The following is a 16,514-nucleotide window of genomic DNA, read 5'->3' as shown; positions in this document are numbered from 1 at the left end:
AGTCCTTGGCATGCCTCTTAGTACTGTCAAGAAAGAGGCATGCTACTACCAGTACCAGTAGTTATGTCAAGTGTGTACTTGTGGATGAAACTAGGATGAGGACCAAGACATGATTTTTAGCACTTACATTCCATTGAATGCAAATGAATATGTTTCTGTTGTTGTTGAATACTTCTGTTGCAGATTAGGCGTAGACCTTATTTTCCCACTTGGAGGTTGGAAGTTGCACTCCATTGAAAAGGACTGACTTGTGCAGAGGGAGTAGGACTTGGTACAGTGGGGAATGTGAAGATAGGGGCCTGTGTACTCTTAACAAAGTCTCATCTTCTCCACCATCTAGAAGTTGCATTGGAAGGAAACTTTGAAGGTTGCAAGACAAGTCCCAAGATGTGCAGTTCAGTTGCTCCCAGGCTGTGGTTCTTAACAGACCGTCGCATCAGAGAAGATTACCCTCAGCAGGAGATCCTGAGAGCACTGAAGGCCAAGTGCTGTGAAGAGGAGCTAGATTTCCGGGCCTTGGTGATGGATGAAGTGGTGCTGACCATTGAGGATGGAAATCTTGGTGAGAATAAGCTAAGGCTGGGAATGTGCTGAAAGGGTACTTGGAAAAAGATTGTAAACTTGAACATCTGTACTCTTTAGTAATGAGTTCCATGTGTGCCAGACTACCATACATCATCTAAATCATGTAGATGTACATATCATGTTTTTTAGCATTTATTGTGATAATCAAATGTAATCATTAACTTTGCTAATTTGCATCAGAACTATTTTTGCTTTCCCTCTGCAGAACAGAGAGGAGGGTTGCTTTAGTTGTTATTCTAGAATAAGGACTAAAGGACTTGTGAATTGAAATTACAGAGTTTCATTTTTGCATAGGTTCTTGAAGCTTATGGATCACATTTAAGAGTTTCAGGGGGACTTTTTTCTTCTGTTTGTGTTCTGACTCCGAGATTGCAAACACATCTGCAATAAACTAAAAGGAATTTTCAATGGACAGTGCAAATTGTCATGGAGCTAGAGGTAATAAGATGACATAACTAAAGCATGCTGCTGTACAGATGTGTAGTTACATATATGCCAAAACAGAATGGGGCTGAAAAACAAAGACTATACATCACAATAATTTGAACTATTACTACATCTTACAGTATTTTAAACTAAATTGTAAGATTTCTGTTCTGTTTTCCTGTTAGCTTTCTTTTTTCTGTGGCGATTAAAATGGAAAAGTAAGACATTAAGGTGTGTTAGGAATGTTAAGTAAAATGATTCTGTAGATAGTAAGGTTATGTTATAGGAAGACTGTTAATACAACGAATGTCAAGCTGTGTAACACTATTATATTTTTTTTCCAACTTTTTAATTTGGCTTTCTTAAAGGAAGGAGACTGCAGTGTCGTTTTGTACCTTTACCTCTTCCACTTGTCTTCCCTATATATCAGTCAGAAAAATATCACTGGAGATCCAGGGAACAATTAAATTTCTGAAAGTTGTATTAGAGTATTGTGTGGGAAGAAAATATAAAAGTACCCTCAACCCTGAAGAAGAGGTTGCCATGTGATCTTATACCTTGTTCCTTATTGAGGAATCTGTAGGAGGGAAATTTTAAAACCGACTCTGGAGAAGAACTTTGTTCAGAATTTGTACTTTATTGTAGCATTAATTAGTCAAGCATAAAACAAATCCATGGGAAAATGGGATTTTTTATTCTGCTATTACTAAACTTTTATTTATGTATTTTGTCCCTTATTCTGAGGTGTCTATGATTTTTATCAAAGACTTAAAATTCTGTAGGATGTCTTCAAATCAAGGTAACTTCTTATCAGAAAGTCTGAACATCTTACTGCTCTGAGCATGCTGTCCTTTCGACAGCGTGTTCTGCGAAGACAGCCGTCCTGGACTGTAGCTGCAGTCTGTTAAGATGCATAATTGGTCCTTCAACATTTCAGTATTGTTTTTATTTTTTGGTGATGTTTTCTTCTTTCCTGTCTTCTGCTTGTTTTTGGGGAATTAAATATGGCAAGCATGAGTTGTGGGCCTTTCTGTTCTCTTCCATTTAATGTTTCCTTATGCTGCATCCATTGCAAGAAAAAAAGAGAGTGTGCAAGTTGGAAAATAAATACTGAGGAATGTGTAGTACAAGAATAAGAAAAATTAAGGAAATCACTACAAAGAGAATGCGAAAAAAGGATATTATTTTCGTACAAAGTGTTCATTCAAAACTATGTAAATAACTGAACTTTTGAAAAGGAGTGAGGTAAAAATGCTGAAAGATTGTGGATAGAAATTTTCTTACAAATAATCCGAACTGGCTATTTGTGTTTGGGGTTTTTTTGGGGGTGTGTGTGAGGGAGTTGTCTTATATCAAACAGTTCTTCCTTTTGGAGAGAGATGAAAAATCTTCCCTCTTAATTTTCCAGTTTTCTTCTTCGTATTGCTTGCCCGCATGTTTTAATACAGATTGCTGGTGGAAGACACAAGCAAAAGTTTTGTGTTTCACTTTCCTTGTTAAAAATCCTCAGCTGGCCTAGGAAAAGGTATCCTGGAACAAAATCCAGGAAGTAATGCATTCTGTATCCTTTCTGTTACCTACTGTTGTGTAAAGGGTCCAGGTTGAATAAAATTTTGTACAACATAGAGGTTTTGATGAAGAGAATGTATCTTCAGTGGATAATAACCTGCTTTTGCTTCCAGTTCTACCGTTATTTGTGTTGATAGCTTAGCAATGCAGGACTTAAACTCTGATGGCAATACAATATTGGAGGAAGCAATAGTGAGGTTTTCCCATACTCACACTTGTGATTAGAACTTTTTTTGTAATTTAAAACCCAGGGAATTTCTTAAGTAAATTGTTGAAAGAATATTAACTTTACGAAGTCAAGTTGGAAATTACAGGATGTTATTTAAAACTTTAAAAATGTGGTACTTCTATAGATGATATAATCAGTAATACTTCTTTGTGGACTTGCTGACTGTCAGAAACATGGCTGAAGACTTCAGGGACCAAAAATTCATCATACGACATCAAAAAGCTTGAAATTATTTCCCTCACAGAGGTAAAGTATAGTGGAAAAAAGACTTCTAAATTTAGGAGAATTGAGCAGAACAGTGGGGTATGTACCAAAATTGAAAGTTGGCCCTCCCAGCAATTATGTCGTGTATACCTTGACAGTAGAGCATGTTGATGTGAATATTACTGAAGCCCAGAGACAAAGACAGATGTGGAAAACTTCTGTGATGCTGTGACTCTTACAAAATCTATTTATATTGTCAGAGAATGACAAGATTTGCCATGTGCCTGACGTGGCCAAAGGGAGAAGGAGATGTAGGGTTGTTTCAGTCAGTGGACACAGCACTAGCGACTCTTGCCGTAGTGCAGGGCTGGATGGGAAGCGTGGCTGGATTCCCAGGCAAGCCAACAGTGTAGCCCCAGCAGTCCTTGCTGGTTCCTTTTCTTCTGCAGCTGAAATTTGGGATGAACCAGCATTCCAAGCACCCCACACAGCCCCAGTATTACCGGCCACATGGTGAACCTGCATGCAGCTCAAGATTCACGTTACATGCCTTAACACAGCATCGAGTCCAAAAATGATTGTAAATGCAAGTAAAAAGATGCAGAATTAAAGTTTTTCCTTTAAGTTTAGAAGGAAACCCTTAAACTGATTTATGCTTAAACTGTTGTGGAAATAGTTTAAGTTCAACAAATAGTTTTTGAAAATAGCTATGGTTTATGCCTTATTTAAGCAAGTGCCTGCTTACCTGAGCCATGCATTCTTGTTTCCTCTGCGCAACGGCAGTAGTACTCTGTGTACTCTCCAATGCAAAAGCTGAGTTAAAACGTGGCAAAGTCTAGCTGCATAAAACAGTATTTTCCTGCTTTGGTGGGCTGAACCTGCTGAAATGGGTACTGAATCGGGCATGCACAACATTGATGCACAGGAATGGACGGGAATGCATGTATTGAAAAAAGTGGAGGGAGAAATTGCAAGTTGTTGTTATTTAAACTGGCTGAACTATGATGTGGTTGTAGCCTAAGCTTCTTGAGAGCTAAATTCTTGAAACTAAACCAGTAGTATGATCTACTGCGGAATGGAGCAGCCGTGTTCCTCTTGTCCCTTTGCAGCCTTGCTGTTGCTGCTTGCCTTGTATAAGGACTTCATGTCTCTCTTGGCTTGCTTTCATGTTGTAGCTAAGATAATCTAATTCAAAAAAAAGTTGACCAAATTCTCAGCTTATTTGCAGGATCTGGAATTTGTATGAGTTGAGTTGGCTAATCCAATGGAACACTTAAGTCCACACAAATAATTAAAAATTTTCTGTTGGAATAGCTTGCTGTATCAACCTGTTTTTTGGTCACACAATTGCTAGCTCTAGTTCACGAGGGCAGGGGAGAATAGGGTTGCTCTTTTAGGGAATGGCTCATATATATGTTGATTTAGTTGTAGCTCCAAGGCATACTTTAAAACAGGAATTTTCTTATGGTTGGGATGCTTACTAGTGTCAGCTTTAGGATCTTTTTGTGTGTGTATTTCTTTGAAGCATCTGGTATTTACTGCTGTAAGGAAAGCACTGGATTACGAAATTAAATGGCTAGTTGCCTAATCTAGTTTGGCAATTCCTATATTCATTTGAAATATATAGCAGGTAATTTAACAAAACTCTGCATGATGTTTTCAGACACAGATATGAAGTCTTTTAACAGTGAGTCCTGTTAAAACGTGTAATTTTAAACTGTTTGTCTAAGTTTGCTAGTGCAGTGATATAACAGACTTGGGGAATTTGAAACTAGACAAATTAAAGCTTGTGAGCAGCAGTGTGCAGGGTGAGATGGGATGGAGGTGGGGGAAGCCTGTAGGGAATAAGCATGCTACGAGACTTAGTGGACAAGAGACAAAAGATAATTCATTGATTGTCTCCACTTTCTGAATAGAGCAGTCTTTTTCTTCTTACCTGTGTCTAGGACTTAGCAGTAACCTTCCCCACAGACTACAGACCTTACCTGTAGAAAAACACAGTTCAAGAACTGTTCATTGGTGAAGAATACGCTAGGGAAATTTGGATCTTTCCTTCATTATAATTATATACAAGAATGTCTTCATTAAAATTCTTTGCTATCAGAATATCAGAAGCTGGAGATCACTGTGCCAGCAGCTCACCACTTCCTTTATTGGAATCTCCATATTTCTGATATTGTGCTTTGAAGGAAAATGTTTTTGATGAAAGCTGCTTTCATGAACTTTAAACTATTAAGAGATGCTGGAATGAGTGGAATTGGAGTGTCCTAAAGCATAAAACAAAGTGTGAACTATTCCTAAGACTTTCTTGGCTTTTCCTTTGGGAATGTAAAAGCAAGTGATCAACCTAGGTGAGTAATAAAATGGACATAATAGTCATCTGTTCTTAAACAGATGTTAAACTTTGTGCATAGTCAGCTGGTTTTCTTAAGTCAGATGGATGACATCTGGGAACTGATCTCTTGTCTTAATTTTTATTTAGAAAATAGATTCTTTTAACTTGGTAAATGTTGCTGGTGCACTGGTTTAGGCATCTGGGTTTCCTGTTGTGGGCTTGAAATTTGCAATATTTGTCACTATTTCGTTTAGGTCTTTGATCTTGCAAAATCTGATTTTGTTTCCTATGACCTGTCCTTCATTTCTAATTTGGTCTGAACTAGTAACTGATAGTTGTGATCTTTGATTTTTTTTTTTTCCTCACACTGGGTTAGATAGCATTGGAAGTAAGCATGGAGGACTCGGGATATTTGAAAGATTTCTGTAAAGTATAGAAAGCTGGGGAGAAAAAGGGTAAGGTTGGATAACAGATTCCTGTGTTTTCACTGTAATGGTAAGAAACGCGTTCTATCAGCTAGATCCATGATAAGAGAGAACTTTTACATCTACAAAACAGTTGCTATATCAAAATACCAAAACTTAATATTTTTAAATTATCTTTAAGTCATCTAAAGACTGTCTTCTGTCACACAACAGGGAAGATAATCACCTCCTCTTCCTGCTGACTGTTTCAGCAGTCCCCTGGCACTTGTTAGTCCAGCAGTGCACCTTACTGTAAGAGTTTTTCCTGTGGTGTGCAGCAAATGGCTCTGGGAGTGATGGAGCAGAGGCAAGTGGCCTTGGCAAGGTGCCTTGCTGAGCACTGCAGGGTTGGCCTGTTTCCTGCTACTAAGAACAGCCAGAGCAGCCATTACTTCCTGCGCAGAGTTGGGAAATTGGTTTGTAACTCAGTAGTGAGAGCCAGAGAAGAAACTGCATTGTGTGCAAAGGACTGGAAGGTGGTTAGACGTGAAGAGAATTCTGTGTTGTTGAAAGGGTTGGGCTCAGAGCCACTTGAAACTGTTTCTGATACTCTTCTGTTGTGGAAACTGATTACTTGCCAGTCTGATGTTAAACCTTATTGAGCCATAAGCATTATGTAGGCAATTATGCACTATATAGAGGACATTCTGGAACAGTAGCTGTGTTTAGAGGTAGATGACTCTGTGATCACCCCAACATTAGATACCTCAGACAAACATATCTCTAGTAGGAAAAACAGCAATTCAATCATTTGCTTTATTATCATAGAAACATATTTTAATAACAGTGGATTTCAACAGCTGCCATATATTTTAGGAAGAATTGCTTTCTTTCAGAACTGTCACACCAAACACAACTTTGTTATGATGCATGTGGGAAGAAAGAATTTATACTGTTTGACTCTGGGTGTCCTTGCTGTTTTCTTCCTTATTATTGGGGATTTCTATACTTACATGAATGATCACCTGTCATCCCAAGATGATGCTAAATAACAAAGGCTAAGAATGAATTTCATCTTCTCAGAATTGTTCCGTTCCTTCATTAAATGTCAGTATGTCATCAGTAGTAGATACGGGCTCAGTCTAAAGCTACCTTTGCAACTAGGTGGAGAGGTAGGACTGTTTCTGCATGGGAATATTTTATTATGGTCATTTCAGAGGGCTATGTTAAGGACTGAAGTTTTTCATTTGCATCTGTTCTAGAACAGTCAGCCAGGAAAATTTCCCTCAGGGAAACTGCCCTCAGGGACAAGGGAGCAGAACAGAGCTGGCAAATCTTTAAGGATGCTTTCCATAGAGTGCAAGAGCTCTTGATCCCCAGGTGTAGGAAATCAGGAAAGGAAGGCAAGAGGTCAGCATGGCTGAGTCAAGACCTGCTGGTCAAACTAAAGGAGTTTGGCAAGAAGGAAGTGTACAGGCAGTGGAAGCAGGGACTGGTATCCTGGGAAGAGTATGGGGATGCTGCCCAGTTGTGTAGGGATGAGGTCAGGAGGGCCAAGGCACAGCTGGAGCTGAACTTGGCAAGGGATGCAATGAATAATAATAAGGGCTTCTACAGGTATGTCAGCCAAAAAAGGAAGGTCAAAGAAAGTGTACCCCCATTGATGAGGAATACTGGCAGACTGGCAGCAACGGACAAGGAGAAGGCTGAGGTACTCAACAATTTCCTTGCCTCAGTCTTCACTAGCTGTCTCTCTTGCCACACCTCTTGAGGGGGTGGACTGCAAGGTTGGCGGCAGACTGGAGGAGCAAAGTCCTTCCCACTGTAAGAGAAGATCAGGTTCGAGACCACCTGAGGAACCTGAACATACACAAGTCTATGGGACCTGATGAAATGCATGCCAGAGCCCTGCAGGAATTGGCTGATGTAGTTGGCAAGCCACTCTCCATGATACTTGAAAAGTCATGGCAGTCAGCTGAGGACCCTGGAGACTGGAAAAAGAGAAACGTTGCACCCATTTTTAAAAAAGGGTCGAAAAGAACTACTGACCTGTCAGCCTCAGGTCTGTGCCTGGGAAGATCATGGAACAGATCCTCCTAGAAGGTATGCTAAGGCACATGGAGGACAGGGAGGTGATTTGAGACAGCCAGCTTGGTTTCACCAAGGGCAAGTCCTGCCTGACCAACCTAGTGGCCTTCTATGGTGGAGTGGCTACATCAGTGGACAAGGGAAGAGCTACTGGTGTTGTCTGTCTGGAATTCTGTAAGACCTTTGACACAGTCTCCCACAACATCCTTCTTCCTAAATTGGAGAGATACGGATTTGCTGTCCATTGGTGGGGGGTGTTTTTTTAATGCTGCATCAGTCCTCCAAGGCAGGTGGTAGCATGACTGAAGAAACAGTAGTGTGCTGCAGCACTTAAATCAGGAGAGCAAAGTGTCTGTGTTGGGGTGTGAGAGATTAGGAGATACCACAAGTATTGATGTGAAAAACTTACCTTATGAAACTGGCAACCATGTTTGCTTTACTAGATTTATGATGAGGAAGTACTCTATTACGTGTTCTTTTAGCAGTGACAGTATCTCTGGCTTTCTCCACCTTTTCTCCAAGTCTAGTTGTTATCCATTTGTGAATGATGGGCAGTTAATTGATCCTCAGTGACTGTGAATGAGAGAGACTAGTACTGCTGAACTTTGTTCAGTGATGAGATAGGTCTTCCAGTGTACACACTTGTGTTTTAACTGATATGGACTTCTAGGAGTGCCAGTGGCTGTGGACAAGTCCCTTTATTCTCTTAGTCTTACAAACTCTTGTCTATAAAATGTGGTGAAATACCGGTTTCAAGAATTACACTTTCATATCTGCCCTTAGTTGCATGGAAAGACTGGAATGAAAAGGAGAACCCACAAAAAAAAGTGCCACTAATGAACCTATGACTCATTTTTTTATTTCCTTGTATTGTAAATAATTAACATTTACAATGTCACAAAAATCTGTGATGGTGTCCTTTTAATGATTGTTCTTTGAATGAAAGAGCTGTATCTGTTTAAAGGTCCAGTCCAGTTTAGGATTAAAAGTGTGATACAGAGTTTTAAAATGCCTTTGCAATTGCCAAAAGTTGAGCAAGCTTGGTGAGCACAATGTGTTGTATGTGCTCTGACAACATGTTACAGAAACCCTGCTAGAATTACACTGATTAACAGCTTAACTGCTTTAACTAGTGGAAGGCTTTTCCTATCATACAGAAAAGTTTTCTTGCTCTCTACTTCCATATAGTGCAAGTATTGAACTGGGGACTATCTTCCTGTGCTTGTTACTCATCTCAACACATCTGCGAGTAAAATGTGGATTTTCTCCCCTCCTCCTTCCTTAGAGGGCAGGCTTCTGTGGTGGATTTTTTTTTTTGCCTTTCAGTGAAATTGTACCAGTGAAGAATTTGGCTTCCAGACCCTAGCAATATATTTTCATGAAAGAGCGGGGAGAGGAGTGTGCTCCTTTCTAAGCCAAAGTAAAAAAGTAATCCAATGGAATACTTGCACTGTGTGCTTAACATGAAGAAGGTTCTCTCTGTTTCAGACACATGCTGTTGCATGACATAGGTAGAATTACTGGAGAATTGAACATGCCCCCAACTAGCATAATGGAAGAACAGACACTGGAAGAGACAGATTAGTGATTTGATCCATTTTGGCAAGGGGTGAGGTAAAAAGACTAAATATGCCAGTGTTCTTTCCTGGATTTTTTTAGCTGAGAAGGAGAGTGGGATGCACTGATGCAGTAAATAGGGTACATGAGTTTGTTTACAGTAGTAGCTATAATGTAACATCACTGAAATAATATGCTCTAAATCCATGCTATCAAACCCTGTTTCTTGCCAGTTTCTGTTTAAAGAGGATTAGATCTGGTGGGGAAATATATAGCAGTCAGAAATCAATAAATGTCTCCCTTGAGTTCTAAGAACTTGATTTCATAGTGCCCTCTAGGTATCTAGCCTGTTATCTTGTGTTGGTGCAATGCTGTGGAACTTCTAGGGGGGGTTTCCTTTTAAGTTTTTGCAAGGACAGAAGAGGATGTTGTTTGTAAAAAGTTGTGTAAGTTTTCTCTTTAGTTGTTCGGAATATAAAACTATTGTTTGAGAAGTAATTTAAGGATAGAAATAAGTAAGTAGCATAGACAGAGCTGTTGGATTACAGTACAAAACAGGTCTCTATGATATGCTCACCAACACAACTCTGGGTGTCCTCAGTCGATGGAGAATCATAAGGCGGTTGAAGCCAGCTCAAGCCCACTGCTCTCTTCAAAGCTCTTTTGGGTGGTCATTTGGTTTTTAAACTCTAGGTTGGGCTGAGCCCTGTATACACTCTCCCATGCTTGTCTAGTTATCTCAGGAAGATGTTCACGCTCTTGCTGCTCTCCTGGACAAACATTTATACAACCAGTTGATACACCCAACTGAGAGTCAGCAATGCCTGTGGCTATTAAAACCCTTTATCTTAAAAGCCACCTTCTGGTCCCCTTTGTCATAGTATGAGGTCAGTTTTCTTTGCCACAGGTGTGGTCAGTCATGTCCCACATTCTTCCCAGAGCCTCACAACCACATTGCCCTTGCCCGTCTCTACCGAGCCTTCTCAGGAGTTTATTGATCCATCACATGGAGAGAATTGCTGGCAGCATATAGAATCTGGAGTTTTGAACATTTGCCTCAGTTGTAAGAGACTTCACTTGCAATGTCTGTCTTTGGTGGAGGGAGTAATGGAATGTAAGTGTATTTCTTCGCGGGTTCATGCCCTGACATTACAGTTGTAATATTTTCATCTTTGACTTGGTAGATCTTTATTTTATGTAACACAAAAAGATTAATATGAACAGAGAGACCAGCTTAGGAAGACTGCGTAGCCTAATGACTGTGTCAAGATGTGGATTTCATATCCAAGTAACTGTCCTTGAATGATGAGGTAAAAAAGTATCTCCACTACCAACAAATGCTTATTCTGAAAAGTGCCAAAATCCTTTTGTGAACCTAGTGTGAAAAGTCAAGCTACTGCTTCCAAGTTTCTTTTTATGCTCCAAATAGTACTGTAAAAGTCTAGAATTAATGAATTGATTCTCTTGCTTTCCCCCTGCCCCCAATAAAAATTACTGACTTCATTTTTCAGTCATCTCTTGAAGCTGCTTAGACCACGCGATTGAGAATCAGCTGAGGATTTAATTTTTGTTAGAAACATTACTTAGATTAGAACAAATTAAATTCGGCACCAAAGGGAATCATGGTCTGTAATGTTTTTGTTAGTTTGTTTTTGCTATATTGGGACCATTTGTTAAAACAATATTTTACAAAGTGACAGTGCCATATATCATGATAGAACATAAATGCATATGTTGTTTCAGTACAAAAGAATCTGCCCTATCCGTAGTAGAGTTTTTGGAGATTGAGGCCAAAGATTTTTTTTTTTTTTCCCCCCCAGTTGTAGACTGTTTTACTCAATAGTCCTCAAATAATATTAATCTGAAAATTTTAGGGCTCTTTGAAAACACAGATCAAATCCTCAGTAATATTCTTGTAGTATTAGTGCAATGGTTTGCCATGTTTACTAATGCGGAAATAATACATAGGAAAGTTGAGAGATGTCTAAGGCACCACAGTGAGTAGAAGACTTGATTTATGCTTACGACTAGATTGCTAGCTGCTTGGTTCTATCTACTAAGACCAGTGTTTCTAACTTAATTTGCTCATTTTATGCTTTGACATCTGAATGGGTGACCTAACTGTTGAAATTGCTGATGTACTGACCTGTTTGCTCTCTGTGAAAGTAAGAGGATTTATTTAAAAGTATAATTTCAGACACTCAAGATGGTAAATGGATAATATGTCCTAATCTATAATGTCTTCTTCCCTGCTTTCTAGTAAGAAGAGCATATTGCTTGCTTTTTCTTTTATGTCTGAAACAAAACAAAAACATGGTTTCATCTGTTGGCCAGAGAGGTGACACTGATACAAAACTGCTACTTTGCTTAGGCCAGGAAATACTGGTTTTTAGTATTGATTCTGTTCTTAAGCAACATCCTATATCTGATGAAACACTGCATGAGGTGTTTTTTGACATTACAGATGGGTCTTGTATCACCCATCTTAACATTACAGTAGGCCAAAACTTTACATTATAAAAGAGAATTGTATTGCTTGTAATTTGTCCTTCCTTATTAATAGTTTGGTCTGAGCACACAATTTAAGATGGAGATATCCTGTCACTGACACTGAGGAATTATTTTGTCCGTCTAAATACCTGGAGAGGTTGCACTTGTGCCTTGTTCTCCCTCACACTTGTTTCATGAACATGTAAATTGGCATGTCCCCATTGTTATTGTACTTCCCAACTGCTTTGGAAAATGGATTATTCCATTCCTGGAATTCTTTTTTTTGGGGAGGGGGGTGTGTATGTGTCTTTTGACAGCACTGCTTTCAGTGTTTATATGTCATATTTTATGAGGTGTCTTGCAAGCAGTTTTTCATGGTTAAGAACATCTTCTCATATATATATATATATATGGTAATATATTACTTGTGGATGTCAGCGTGAAGTATTGGACCTTTTGTTTCTGGATGAGGAACAGACCCACAGGGTGAGCTACATTTTTAGTTCTGTGGCCAGGCAGGATGTCATGCTTTGAGTTGAGTTTTTTTCTTAATGTGAAGCAGGAAGGGAGCACTAGCAAACCTGACTGAGCCTCCCATGGTAGAGGAAGTCAGTTGTTACAATCTTTAAATTATTTTTTAGGAGTTCCAGGATTTCCTGCACCAACCATATGTATCTTTTAGCTCACTCCTAGAAAGCAGAGCCATCGAATCTTACCCTCTTCATGTTGTTGAGGGGTGGCTTTCATTCCTATATCATGCCTTCGCCTTCTCAGTGAAGCAGATTTTTATTAATAACGAAAGAGACCATATCAAGTTCTCCTGCTAGTGTTACGATGTGTCCCTGTTTTCCTGACTCGGATGATATTTGTGATTTTCCTGTAGACTAAGATTAAAATTTTAGTTCTCCTTTGCCAGGGTTGCAGTCCATCTCTGCTTATTCCCAGTGAGACAGTTTTGGTAGCTGTACCTTAAAAGTTCTTCAAAAGTTTGGAGTAGCTGTTACTTGTTCCACAAAACTGGATTCAAACTCAACTCAGGACCTAAAGGGGGTTACCCTTTGTGTCCCTGACAACATTCTACATCTGCATCTTTCTATGAAGGCCTATGTTGTTGGATGACTGCTTCCGCGAGGAGGACAGAATGGTGGTAAGCAAGACCTGTTTTCAGTTGTTTGTTTATAGCTTAACAATAAAAGGTTCACAACTTCCTGGCCCCCCCCCCCCCCCCCTCCCCCCCGCTTCGTAACTTTGCTTTCCAGACAGGACTTGCCTTTACCATATATTGAATATCATCTTAAATTTCTTTCCAAGTTTTACTGCAGTCAGGGAATGGGCCAGCAAAGGCCGACAAGAAGGGCTGGAAGGAGTATCCCGGGAACTACAGGTCTGTCAGCCTGACCTCCGTACCAGGGAAGATTATGGAGCGGTTCATCTTGAGTGCGCTCACAGGGCATGTGCAGGACAACCAAGGCATCAGGCCCAGCCAGCATGGGTTCATGAAAGGCAGGTCCTGCTTGACCAACCTGATCTACTTCTGTGACCAGATGACCTGCCTAGTGGATGAGGGGAAGACTGTGGATGTTGTCTATCTGGACTTTAGGAAAGCCTTTGACAGTGTCTCCCACAGCATTCTCCTGGAGAACCTGGTGGCTCGTGGCTTAGACATCTGTACTCTTCACTGGGTAAAGAACTGGCTGGATGGCCGAGCCTGGAGAGTTGTGGTGAATGGCGTTAAATTCACCTGGTGGCTGGTCACAAGCGGTGTTTCCCAGGGCTTGGTTCTGGGGCTGGTCTTGTTCAGTATCTTTATTGATGACTTGGATGAGAGGATCGAGTGCTCACTCAATAAGTTTGCAGATGACACCAAGTTGGGTGGGAGTGTTGATCTGCTGGAGGGTAAGAGGGCTCTTGCAGAGGGATCTGGACAGGCTGGATTGATGGGCTGAGATCAACTTAAGGTTTAAGAAGGCCAAGTTCTGGGTCCTGCACTTGGGTCACAACAACCCCATGCAACGCTACAGGCTTGGGGAGGAGTGGCTAGAGAGCAGCCCAGCGGAAAAGGACCTGGGGGTGCTGGTTGACAGCCGGCTGAACATGAGCCAGCAGTGTGCCCAGGTGGCCAAGGTGGCCAACAGCACCCTGGCCTGTATCAGAAATAGTGTGGCCAGCAGGAGTAGGGAGGTGATTGTAGCCCTCTCCTTGGCACTGGTGAGGCCATGCCTCTAATCCTGTGTTCAGTTTTGGGCCCTTCACTACAAGAAGGATGTTGAGTTGCTAGAGTGTGTGCAAAGGGCAACGAAGCTGGTGAGGGGTCTGGAGCACAAGTCGTATGAGGAGCAGCTGAGGGAATTGTTCAGTCTGGAGAAGAGGAGGCTGAGGGGAGACCTTATCGCTCTCTACAACTACCTGAAAGGGGGTTGTGGCGAGGTGGGTGTTTGTCCCTTCTCCCAAGTAATTAGTGATAGGACGAGAGGAAATGGCCTCAAGTTGCGCCAGGGGAGGTTTAGATTAGATATCGGGAAAACTTTCTTTACGGAGAGAGTGGTCAAGCATTGGAACAGGCTGCCCAGGGAGGTAGTGGAGTCACCATCACTGGAGGTGTTCAAAAAACATGTGGATGTGGCACTTCAGGATATGATTTAGTGGGCTTGGTGGTGTTGGGTTGGTGGTTGGACTTGATGATCTTGAAGGTCTTTTCTAATTATTAATTGGAAAATTAATTATTCTGTGGTTCTGTGAATCAGGCTGTGATTCTTCACCAACTGTCAAACCTATAGAGGCACTTTCCACTTTCAGCATGAAGAGCTTTATTTTTATTTCTTTAACAACTGTAAAAACCTGTCAGATGTTGATTGTCCAAAAGAAAAAAAGGACATTTCCCTCTAAACCCACAAATCTAGTTTGAGCTGTGAAATAGTGCATTGTGGAGCATGCATCCTACTGTTGCAGCCATGTAAGAGACCAGGCATACCGCAGGTGAATGCCACAGAGAATCTTACAATAATTGAGACTGGAAGGGACCTTTAAAAGTCATCTGGATCAACATTCTGCTCAAATCGTCCAACTTGAAAGCTGGAGCCAGCTCTGAAGTTAGATCAGATTGCTTGGGGCATATGCAGTCGAGTTTTGAATATCTCCAAGGATGAATCCTACACAATCTCTCAGGGCAACCTGTCACAAAGTTTGACCACCCTCATGGAAGGGGAAAAAAACCCAAATATATGGTCGCAACTGTATTTGCATGATGTATCTGTTGCTGGCCTCTTGACTAGCTCTGCACACTCTAAAGCAAAGCTGCACATACATGCGGCTCCTTTGTGTGGAGAACAAACTTTCCTCACTTTCACAACCTGTCCTTCTGGAAGAGCCTTTATCCATTCACTACAGCACTCTAGGCATGTTGAACTTTCCAGCTGCCAGTGAGGAGAGATTATGTGTTGGAGTCCTGGTGTAAATGTAGGTAGAAAGGTACAGAGAAGTTACTTAGTAATGACTGGAAGTTTATGAGATGTGCATGTTCATATCCTGCTTCCTTTTGTTTTTCTGTCAATCTTCCCAGGATCATTCTGGCCTAAGACTGAAATGGTTCTTTGTGCACTCCTCCTTACATGCTTGGGACTAAAGGTGAGGCAGGATTCTGAAAGTGCATGCCCTTTGTGGATGCTTTGAGGTGAATAAGGTCTGTGGCTGCAGGCAAAAGAGATGCCATACGTGTAAACTGCATGTCTTAATGCTTGTAATTGTTTGTCATGCTCGAGCAAGAATGGCAGTGGGGCCTTTATAGCAATTTTGCTGCAAATTTTTTTTACCTGGCAGAGTGGGAGCCACTGGAGAATGTGTTATCTGCATAGGACAGGAGAGCAAGAGTTGGAGAAAGAGAAACCAGTCTGACAGGCTTGTTTTTACAAAGTTGGAAGCTGGTGACCATAGAGTTTTTAATGTAGGAAGAAAAGAAACCACCTCATTGTAGACAATTCTACAGTCTCAAAGTGGCCCTATCTTGACAATTTAAACTGTTCAGATCATTGCTGTCATTGCTATGATCCAGCCTCCTCTCTTGCAGTTGACACCTGGATTGATCTGATCCTACAGTGAGCTGGCTCAGCTTGTGATACCTGCAGAAATCTAATTCCAGAAAAGAATGGAATAGTTCCTGCTAGTGTAGGAAGCTTACCTGCTCACCAGTGGGTCTGATGAGCTCTAGTACGAGTGCTAGGTAGTGAGTGGTACTACATGTCATTGTAGGACTGTGTGGGGCTGGATAGTGAAACTATTACAGCAGCAGGGTGGCTTAAATTGTCTTAGAACCACAACTTTATGTGAGTGTTTTGTCCAATACAGGGATTTCGAAAGAGGTGCTCATTTCTTCCACTTTCTTGCTTGGGTCTTCCAAGGTGCATAGCATGCAGTTAAATCTTTTCCTCTAAGAATTTTTAATCTTTCAAAATTGTTATAGGCAGAGTCTAGGAGTGAATGTAAATTACAATTCTGTTACTGAGAACAGATCAAGAGTGGCATTTGGTAATGAGATTTCTATGATTGTGTTGCTGTAAAGTGGAATAACTTGAAGAAAAATGTAATTTGCACGTACTTAAAGGACATTCTTAGAGGAATCTATGGAGGAGAG

At 40.8% G+C, this 16,514-nt stretch overlaps 1 protein-coding gene across 1 annotated transcript in view; it reads left to right on the top strand.

Moving 5' to 3' along the window:
* Positions 1–284: 284 nt before the first annotated feature.
* RIMKLB (ribosomal modification protein rimK like family member B) overlaps positions 285–16,514 on the top strand; it is a gene marked incomplete at its 3' end in the record, with an annotated part of 38,412 nt that continues 22,182 nt past the window's right edge. The window contains exon 1 of the mRNA XM_081999800.1: positions 285–562. Within this exon, the coding sequence (XP_081855926.1) occupies positions 388–562 (175 nt within the window). The 5' untranslated portion in view covers positions 285–387. The remainder of the gene's footprint in view (positions 563–16,514) is intronic.

Source organism: Phaethon aethereus (genome assembly GCF_964289735.1).
Source record: "Phaethon aethereus genome assembly, chromosome: 1".
Taxonomy (NCBI): domain Eukaryota; kingdom Metazoa; phylum Chordata; class Aves; order Phaethontiformes; family Phaethontidae; genus Phaethon; species Phaethon aethereus.
The sequence above is the reverse complement of the archived record's forward strand: the minus strand, read 5'-3'. Positions and strand labels throughout refer to the sequence as shown.